The following is an 11,125-nucleotide window of genomic DNA, read 5'->3' on the forward strand; positions in this document are numbered from 1 at the left end:
CGGATTAGGTGAGAACTCATAAAAGGGGATTTTTTGGTACTTTTTCGTTTTTCAAAAGGTACTTTTTGAATTTTCTATAATATTGAACCTAGAACCATGAAATTAAATGTGTAGAGCCCGGATTAGGTGAGAACCCATAAAAGGGGATTTTTTGGTACTTTTTCGTTTTTCAAAAGGTACTTTTTGGATTTTTGTATAATATTGAACCTAGAACCATGAAATTAAGTATGTAGAGCCCGGATCAGGCAAGAACAATACTTTTTCGTTCTACAAAAGGTACTTTTTGAATTTTCTATAATATTGAACATAGAAACATGAAATTAATTATGTAGAGTCAGAATTAGGTGAGAACCCATAAAAGGGAACTTTTTGGTACTTTTTCGTGCATCTACAACAAAGGTGAAGGGTATATCAGATTCGGCATAGCCGAATATAGCACTCTTACTTGTTTTTTTATTTATTTGTTTTTTCTTTTTTTAATTAAATTACAAGTAATTTCGAAATTACTCAATAAACAGATGCCAATTTTTGTTGTAAATGTTGCATTTTTCTTAATTCTTTATGGTTTTACCTTCGATGAATGCAACATTGTGTTTATTTCTAGTTTATTTTAGTTTAGCTAATCCAATCAATTTACAACAATGTTTCTTAAATTAAGGTATTTTTATGTTTTATAAAACAAAGTGTATTTTCTTGGGTTGCTGTTGTAAGTTACAAAATTGTATGTGGGTTTAGTTTTTGGGAAAATGTGTGAAAAAAGAAATTAATCACTTTTACTTTTAAGTTCATTTTCATTAGCATTAATCTTTGGTAGGTGGAATGTAATTTAGAGATGGGTACGTGACATAAATAATGTTTGATTTTTGTTAGTGTAAAGATAAAATTGATTTATTGGTACGCAGCCAAATAAGGGATAATTTATTTGATGTTACAAATAAGATAAGTATGTAGTTGAAAAAAAACTTTATCAATTTAAAAGTTTCAAATATAGATAACTAATTGCATTTTGTTACTTTTTTTTGGCTTCCCAATTAATTTATAAATTAAACACAAAATTAAAAACAAATTAATAAAAAAAATCGTGATATGAAAACAAAAGACTTAAGACACAAACATTTTCAAGAGGTATGAAGTGCATAATCTAAAATCAAAAGACTTAAGACACGAACTCGAAAAAATAGGAATAACAAATTGATTATCTTGGAGAGATTTGTGAAAAATTGAATTATTTCAGAATTTGACATAGATTCAGAACTTTAGCTACTATACAAGTATTTTCTTTAGTATTGGCTAAAACAAGACATGCCTCCTGCTGCTTAGTATATGTATGCATGTATGGAACATTATTTTTATTTTAAAACCACAAGATTTAAAACTATACGAAATTTTTTTACCAATATTTACATTTTGAATTATGTTTATTACCAATTTTGTTTATTTAGCTTAACAACATCAATTTTAAAGTTCTCTTGTAAAGAAACAACAAAAAAAAACAAAAAACATTGTAGAAACCAAAAACAAATTAAAGTTCATATCTTAATGTTAAAAATGCATTAAGTTAATTTATGGTCATCTCATCACGTTAAAGGATTTATTTTTTTATTTTGTGGCTTCTACAACTCCTAAAATCGTTAGCACGTGAAAAGTGAAATTTTTATTGTATTTATGGTTGTTTACGGATTTTAAATTGTATACAAATTATGGGATTCAATTGTTATGGTACATATGTAGGTATGTGTGAATAAGGCCTATACAAATTAATATACAACATGACGACTTTTACAATGATGTTTTAAGAAATGAACAGCACTTAATGGCCTAATTAAGAAAAAAACAGGAGATATTTTAATGCTATGGGTTAATAATATCAAACGGTTTAAAATTATTGTTATTTTAGGACACTGATACACGAAAACTATTTCAAAAAATCCAATAAAAATAAAATTCATAGAAATTTTATTGAGAAAGAAAATTTATGGAAAATTTTTTATAAAAAGAAAATTAGTGGAAAATTTTTAATAAAAAGAAAATGTATGGAAAATTTCCCAAAAATGGAAAATTTATAAAATATAAAAGAAAATTAATTGAAATTTTTTCGAAAAAAGGGTATTTTTTGTAAAATTTTTTGAAGAGAAAATTTATCAAAAATTTCCAATAAAAAGAAATTTGTTAAAAATTTTCTATAGAAAGAAAATTTTTGAAAATTTCTATTTAAGAAAAATTTATTGAAAATTTTCTATTAAAGAAAAATTTATCGAAAATTTTCTATAAAAAAATTATTAAAACTTTTCTAAAAAAAATCTCATCGAAAATTTTCCCTAAAAAATATAATTGAAAATTTTCTATAAAAAAGCTTTTGGAAAATTTTATATTAAAAGAGGTTAGGTTCATAAGAAATACATCTAGGCTACTATTGGGCCTACTGTGCACTCCTATTCATGAAAAAACAAAAAATATTTTGCTCATTGAGTATATTACTTTTCAATGTTTAAAAACTCAGTTTCTTAAACGTAATTCCTAAGAATTTTCCAATCAGTGTTATGGAATATTATTACCGGAATAACATCATTTTCAAGATACTTGGATCTAACTACGACAAATACCTGACAGTGGCAGAGGAAGTTCTCCAGAGTTTTACTGCTCTACATTCGTCTGAATCCGCAGGGCCAATTTTGTATAGATGTGCTCGTAACCCAGTGTGTCCACTCAGAATACGTACCATTTTGCTCATTTTGAGGAGATTTATCGTCTTATTCTCATCAGGGTCTCCCCATAGGATCTTTGTGGTTCTACCCACCCTTTCATAATTCCAAGTGGCTTTATGGGTTTCTCTCACCCATATTTTCATTTCAACTTTTGTTGCGTTAAATGGTTTTGTGTTTGTCAGATTAAATACCTCGAGCTCGCTTCCCTTTAAAGCTGTTACATTCGCACCTTTGCTGCCGACTACTCCCTTATCTTTGGGAGAGTATTCAGTTAAAGGTTTCTTACCATCCAATATGGTCTTATATTTACTTCTATCACCTGATACCATCCTTATTGCTTTCTGGCAGTCGGTTTTATATATTAAGGGCTGTAGGCGTTATATTTATTCTAAGCCAATTAACACACTCCGTTATTGCTCGGAGTTCTGCTTGGAAGCTTGTGTTATGATTATGTAAACGGTGGTATATTTCTGTTTCTGGGTCTTCAATATAGAACGCCATGCCCACTTTATCCCTCAACTTGGAGCCATCGGCGTTGTCTTCCTGTAGATCAAGACATCTGGGATCAGCGTTTAAACAGCATGTACGCTGAAATCCCTGTAATAGTTTGATATTACACTTATTGCCTAAAGCAGTCTACCAGATTATTGAAGCATAAGCAAGAATTGGTCTAATTACACTTTTATAAAGCCAATTTTTCATAGTAGGACTAAGACCCCATTTCATGCCTATAATTTCCCAGCACCGATGTACCTTGTTGATCCTCTATCCTATATGTGGTGTCTATTTAATTTCCGATCGAGGATTTCAACTAAGTACTTAACTTTGTCCGTCACCAGTGTCTTCTTGCCCAGAAAGCAAGGTTCAGTATACGTGGAAATGTTTGTCTTTCTTGTGAAAAGACAGATTTCTGTCTTTGCCGGCTCAATGCTCAAGGCCTTATTGAGAGCAACATCAGCTCTTCTACACAAGTAATTTGGATCCTTTCCTTTTAAAAGTATTACGACATCGTCTGCGTAACAGATAGTTCTAAGTCACTTCTCTAAGCACTTAACTTTGTCTGTCACCAGTATTTTCTTGCCCAGGAAGCAAGGTTCAGTATACGTAGAAATGTTTGTCATTCTTGTGAAAAGACAGATTTCCGTCTACGCCGGCTCAATGCTCAAGGCCTTATTGAGAGCAACATCAGCTCTTCTACACAAGTAATTTGGATCCATTCCGTTTAAAAGTATTACGACATCGTATGCGTGACAGATAGTTCTAAGTCCTTTCTCTGTTAGAGGCCTTAGGAGGATAATTATCGTGGAAACCCAGAGTAAGGTGAAAAAATGCCAGTGATAATAACATCGTACATCTCAAAGCTTATTCATCTGTTTCTTAGCATTTAGTTGACTGACTGACTATCATCTGGAGAGAGAGGGTTACTTGGAGCTCCTATAGGAATTAAATTGAAAAATATGTTTATATCTGAGAAACTAGAATCTTCAAATTCTACATGAAGAACTTTGACAATCATGTGATTATCCAGAGAATAGCTGGCAGACTTTCAGTGGGGATTGGCATCTCACATATGAATAAAGTACAAAAAAATCGTTTATCTGGGAAACTAATAGAACTAAATTCTTCAAAGTTTTGCGCGAAGAACTTTTATACAAGAAAAACAAGTAAGAGTGCTATATTCGGCTGTGCCGAATCTTATATACCCTTCACCATAGTGTATTTTAAACATCTTTTATAAATTTTAATTTTTTTTCCCGACTACATTATTATTACATCAAAAGCTAAACAAAAAGAACAACAACAACGCTAAACGAAATAAAAAGCAAAATACACAAGGCATCTAAACCAGCAGACATCTAAACATACATAACGAAAAACATAGTAAAACAAAAACAAAATTCACAACGCAATGACGCCAACAGCATCCAAACATACAACAAATACACAGCTGAATAAAACCAAGACATCTACACACACGTGTACATCTTTTTCTAATATACAGTGTTGTTGTTGCTTTTTTAACAAAGCATGAAAAAAATATGACGTTTTTTGGTGAAATTTTTAGAAGTTGTCTCGGATTTTAGCTCATATCTCTGTTATTTACCGACCGATTTTGCTGATTTTAAATAGCGATTTTCTCGAAAGCATGTCTAATAGAATTATTGAAGTTTCGGATCTTGCCGATATCTGGGGTCCTCTAAAAACTGATTTCAACAGACAGACGGACATGGCTTAATCGACTCCGCTATCTATAAGGATCCAGAATATATATACTTTATAGGGTCGGAAAATTATATCATAGAAATTTTAAACGGAATGACAAACTTATATATACCCTTCTCACGAAGGTGAAGGGTATAAAAAGCGGAATTAAATAGAAAAATTCGTATATCGTCGTATATATTTTCACAAAAAAAATTTCATGGCAACAATAGTGGAGATTTTTGAAATCATTTTTTAAATTTAATGCATTTTCCAAATAATTTGCATATGACTCAGATATACTAAATAGATAACTAGACATATGATGTAAACTATTTGCCATAGTTTAGCACTTAAACGAATGAACTAGTTATTTCCTTATTAATAAACACCCACGGATAAAGCAAATATTTTATCACCAAATAAAATAAATTGTAATAAATATTAAAAAAAAATTATAAATTATAAATAAATAACAAAAATTAAAACTAAAATAAATTGACAAAATAAATTCCATAAAGTATACAATGCTAAATAAAACAAATAATAGACAACACTTTCAATATTTCGTTGCCAAAAGCAAACACCCCTTCCATTAAGGTGGGTTTCTTTTACGCGGTTTAATTTTGCGCAAAAGCAGGGGAGGTTGTGTTAACTGGAGGACTAGGAGAAAGATATTGGAGTGGAGTGTGAAAACAAAATAATAGCACAATTATAACAACTACTATAAAATACTTAGCAGCTAATAGTGTCTGCAACATAAATCATTGACAAATAAATTAAAAGCAATAAATTTGCAATTAATTTTTAATTTGCAACCAATTTTGACAAGCTTTAAAAATCTGTAGTGGTAAACTAAACTATTGGCCAATTATTTTAAATAAATATGAAAACCTGACACTTTAGAATGATTATAATCAGCCAAAAAAACAAAATATATATAATAAATCTATAGACAGAGACACAAATACATACATATGCAAGGTAGTTGTATTTTTACAACGTTTTACTAGAAATATTAATTTAAAACATAGTCATCTAACAATGAGGAGGATAAGTTTGAAAGCATTTCAAATAACTATTCCGGGTTGATCGATCGTATGAAGCAGCATACAGATTATCGAAAGAGAATCGTTTATTTTGGAGGGCTTTGATCAATTATGGTTTCAATTGTAAACTTTCTGATAAACAAAAGTGTAACGCCTTTAACCAAATATTTCACACTATACAAAGTATATCGATTAAAAATCTATATAACTACTAATACTTAATACAAAAACCTAAAAAAATATGAACAAGTTTAATCGAACATTGAAAAATAAAATAGTTTATTTTGTTGTGATTTTGATATTGTATGTAAGTAAGGTTGATTGGAAAGATTTCGAATTAACAAGTCTTTAACGTAAGTTTAACATTAGACAGTTTTATCAAAACAAAATTTTCTGATTCAATAAAAAACGTGCAGAAATTTTATAATTGCAATAGGCGGCCAGTTCAATCACATCAGTTAAAGGTGTATACCCAACAAACATAAAATGTAGCGAAACTTAGCTTAAATTCTCTTAATCGAATCATTATTTTTATAACATTAAAACGAAGAGTAAGAGATCGTATTTTAAGCCGATCCTATGTATTGTGAGCTGTTAAAATCGTTGCTTTATTTCTGTATTGTATATCCGAAACTGGCATGATATGTTCACCTTACATGTTGTAGTAAGTAGGGTTCTATAAATCGTCTTTTTGTCGAAAAGTCAAAATCGACTATTTTGTTCAAAAAAGTCGATAACTCGGCAATCGTCTATGAAAAAAGTCGTAAAGTCGACTTTGTAATTCAGAAGTCAAAAAGAGTCGAAAATAGTCAAAAAGTCGAAAAAGGTCAGAAAAAGTCGAAAATAGATGAAAAAGGTCGAAAAAAGTCAGAAGAAGGCAAAAAATGCCGGAAAAAGTCAAAAAAATTCGAAAAGTAGAAAAAAGTCAGGAAAATTCGATAATAGCCGAAAAGTGTAAAAAGTCGAATATGGTTGAAAAGGCATCTAAGATCTTCAAGGCAATTAAGATCTTCGATCACGATGTTAGGACGACCCAATCGTCCTTTTTCAGTCCTCACATCTAACGATGATATAGTAACTAACTAACTAACTACCTAACTAACTAACTAACTAACTAACTAACTAGCTAACTAACTAACTAACTAACTAACTAACTAACTAACTAACTAACTAACTAACTAACTAACTAACTAACTAACTAACTACCTAACTAACTAACTAACTAACTAACTAACTAACTAACTAACTAACTAACTAACTAACTAACTAACTAGCTTATTCACTAACTAACTAACTAACTAACTTACTTACTAACTAACTAGTTACATGAAAGTAGTGGCGTGCACGAACGAGCGCTCTTCTAATCTGCTATACACACATGCCGAGAACATTCTAATAGAACCACATGACCCAGCTGCGATTCAAATACCCACAGCGCAGAGAAAAACATGGTTGTGGTACCCATGTTCTAAGAGCAAATTATTATGGTTATAATTATGATTGTAGTCTTAATATATTATGGTTATTGTAACAATTTTAAAATATCATTTTATGGTTAAAATCAGCGAAAATATTTTATCATAATATTTTTTATTTACCATAATATTGTTTGTTATACATGTCTATATTATGATCGAATGCAATCAAAATATCGTTAAAAATATGTAATCGAAATCAAATTTATTTTGATTACTGAATCAGTACAATTACAGTTTCTAAAAAAGTAAAAACCTTCATCACTCAAGCCGATTTACGAATTTCAATTTGATTCCCAAAAACATAACTACATTATTTTATATCAAGTGAAATACTTATACATATAATGTTTTAAACCAAATGAGAATTATTTCAACTCTTTTTATTGACGCTTTAAACAACACACACACACACACAAAATAATATGTGTGTGGTGTGTGGCTAAAGTTGTTTTGTTGTAGCAACAGACATAGAACAACAAAACATATAATGGTTATTTATAATAACATAACATATAATGGTTATACAACATATAGCAACATAACATATAATGGTTATCAGTATGTTGAAATATTTGTTAGTAACAAAATATGTTTTAGTCGTTACCATTACTTAGTTATTGAAAAAATAATTATTTTTCAGTGAATCATACTCAAATTTATAATTGCCATGAACATGAAAATGATTACAGTAACAACAATATTGTTTAAATAGAATTAAAATAACAATTATATGTTTTTGATAACAATATATTGTTACAGTGAACATAGTTTAGTTATAGTAACCATGTTGAACTATGTTTTTTCTCTGCATGCATCTCTCATCTAAAATAATTTCAGGTGCTAAATCAGATCTTTGTGTTAACTGGGTAACTGCATATGATTATGTGTAAGTGTGACAGAGAACTCATTTGTTCTGGCTTAAATGTAAGCGTGCCGGTATTTATTGGTGTTGATATTATCTTGAAATTACAGATCTAAGTAGATCGATCTGCATGCATTTTATTAAGTAAAAAAAAGAATAAGTTGAAGGTTTAATAATATTTAAAAGAGAGAAAATATTATAAATTATTTATTATAGCAAAAAATAGAAAAGAGATACAAAAATACTAAGCAAAGGAGAATAAACTATTTAAACTATGTATAAACAATTTAACTTAAACCTATGATTCTTAATTATGAATATGATATATTATTAAAAAAGTATATTAACATTTAAATAATTTTATTCCTTTTCAAAAAAAATGGAATTCATTATTCTCTCCTATGCTTTACGAATCCCAATACGATCAAAAAAAAGTTCGAGAACAAAAATTCCTACACTTACCAATAGCAATATATAAAAACCCATAAATATCAATTTCAAATCCTCTACGGAAATTGGCATTAACTTACGCGGTTCAGTTATATCGTCAAATGACAAATGACCCAATGATACCAATTCATTAAAACTCGACTCAAACCAATGAAAAAATAAACCCAATGAATATGCCCTTAATGTCGACATTTGTAGAGCTTCCCGGAAAACCGAATGCATGGGTAAAATAAAATAGAAATGAAGATAACGACTGAAACACAAATCCTTAGAATAACGAAAAAGTGGACGAGAGAAAAGTTGTTGTTGGACAGCAAAAACGGGCCAACTAGAGGAGGTGATAACATAGGCCCGACTTGTATTAAGTGTGTTGCGTAAACGTACAAATTCATTGAATGAATCAATTATATGAAACAATTGAGGATGTTTTAAATAATCGCTAGGATATATGTAAGCATATTCACTTTTAGAGATATAGAGTTTAATGCCAGATTTCTCTAGATCAGCAAAACTTCTGATAGGAGGATTTTTGGGAGGACTAGTCATAAAACTGCCTAGAAATACATCAAAAAGTATGATAACAACTAGACCGGTAAAAAAGATTAAAATAAATACATAAACCACAAAATAATCTAAATTTTGATTATTAAAAGGAAACCCCTGGCCCAAAATGGCTCTAAAAGCCTTGTCATTAATCAAAATATCGGATAAGTGTAAACGAAAATTGTCAATGGAAATTCTTTTAAAGACTATAAGCAAAAGAAAAGTACAACATATGAAGAGCAGTAATAGATTAATTATAAAATAGGGATTTAATACCGCCAGGAAGATATCGGCCATGGATATTTCAGGTTCCACAGGTAGCATTACACACCAGTCGGCTATTTCAAAGGGATAGGAAAATTCCGACCAGTCGGTTCCATTAATAGGACCGGTCAAAGATGCGGGTATATCTAAAGTATGATTGCGTGTTAATTTCAAAATATCCGAATAGAATATCTGAACACCTTTCGCTACCTCATAGGCCAACACTAAAGAAGCATTTAGACCCTGAGCAAAGTAACGCACAAAATTACCCACATAACCACAAATTTGCTGATGACCTTGGCTATCATTATAGACCATTGATCTGGGTTCTATTTGATCGGGTAGTGTGAAGATTTTATAACCCTTTAAGTTTTGTAATTGATTGGGGAATAACTTTTGCTGTTTAAAGTTCTCCTTTAACCAATTATTTTTGGTGATCTTAAATCGCGGAAACTTTTCATATGAATAATACACCGTATCGTTGTAGGGAAATTGATAAGAAATGATCATAATATTTATGATTTGTTCCATACTGCAATATTTCAATATCTCTACGATATTTTGCAAATTTTCACCTTCATGTTGGTTAAAATCTAGACGCAATATGACACGATTTTTACGTAAATATAAAAGATTTTTGCTAAGAGCACGTAATAAATGATTCTGTGTAACCTTTGTAATGACCTGTCGCTGCTGTGGCAATGATAACGTTAGTGGTAGAGGTGATGGTGGTATACAAATAATCGTTACAAATTCACTGTTAAATTTCTTATGAAGTCGGTATTCGGTCTGTTGTGATTGCAACAATATTACTGGTACCAAAGTCTGCTCTTGCTGCTGCAGCATTTTATGATTCTCCAAATGATGCTGGTCATATTCCATATAATATTTAAGATTTACGCAATAGTCATTTTGTTTCCAGGTTGTTGTTGTTGCAGCAGTTTTTGATGTTGTGGCATATTGCCAATTTGTCAATATAACAATTGTTGTAAAACTTTGCTCTTGGCTTACATATTTCAAAAATTGTACAAATGCTTCATCATCAATATTGTGCTTGCTGCTGATGTTGCCTTTAGTTTCTGAAGTTGTTACCGTTGTTGTGTTGGTTCTGGTTAAAGTTGTTAATAATTTCAAATTTATATTTGTTGCTGTTGCTATAGCAACATTTGCTCCAATTATTATAAATAGTTGAAAATTTAACATGTTGCCCGTTAGCTGTAGTAGCAATAATTTTATGCAATTGCCTTTAAGTAACAAATACATGCCACAATATGTTGCAGTGTGTTGCGTGTAACTTGTTATATGTTCGAAACAATAGTATGCAACAACTGATAAAGTTTTCTTCTTTTGTACATGTTCTTGAATATTTTTTTATTTCATAGTTGCAAGTAAAATATGTTTGTGTTTTTTTATTTTCACTTAATTTCTTAATTTTATTCAATTTGTTTTGATTTCTGGTCTGAAAGCGGTTTTAGACAACTAATGCATAGTTGTAGCAAATATTTTTATTTTATATATAAAGAAATTTATTTGGATTAATGTGAAATTTCAACAACACTGTGCTACAGAAGA

General features: G+C 30.1%; 1 protein-coding gene across 1 annotated transcript; it reads right to left on the reverse strand.

The window, feature by feature from the left end:
- Positions 1–4,089: 4,089 nt before the first annotated feature.
- Positions 4,090–10,756, reverse strand: LOC124419277. The gene is made up of 2 exons (XM_046947918.1): positions 8,719–10,756; positions 4,090–4,172 (listed from the first exon to the last, which is right to left on the reverse strand). Exons 1-2 carry the CDS (start codon positions 10,754–10,756, stop codon positions 4,090–4,092), a joined length of 2,121 nt encoding a protein of 706 aa, XP_046803874.1.
- Positions 10,757–11,125: the final 369 nt, after the last annotated feature.

This window comes from Lucilia cuprina, chromosome 4 (assembly GCF_022045245.1).
Source record: "Lucilia cuprina isolate Lc7/37 chromosome 4, ASM2204524v1, whole genome shotgun sequence".
In the NCBI taxonomy this organism is placed as follows: domain Eukaryota; kingdom Metazoa; phylum Arthropoda; class Insecta; order Diptera; family Calliphoridae; genus Lucilia; species Lucilia cuprina.

Bases quoted from the DNA above. Each gene is read 5' to 3' on its own strand.
- LOC124419277 (XM_046947918.1), bottom strand. From the start codon at position 10,756: ATGTTAAATTTTCAACTATTTATAATAATTGGAGCAAATGTTGCTATA. The intron at 4,173-8,718 runs GTATTGGGATTC...CTAGTTTCTCAG, and splicing joins TCTCGAACTTTTTTTTGATC to ATATAAACATATTTTTCAAT.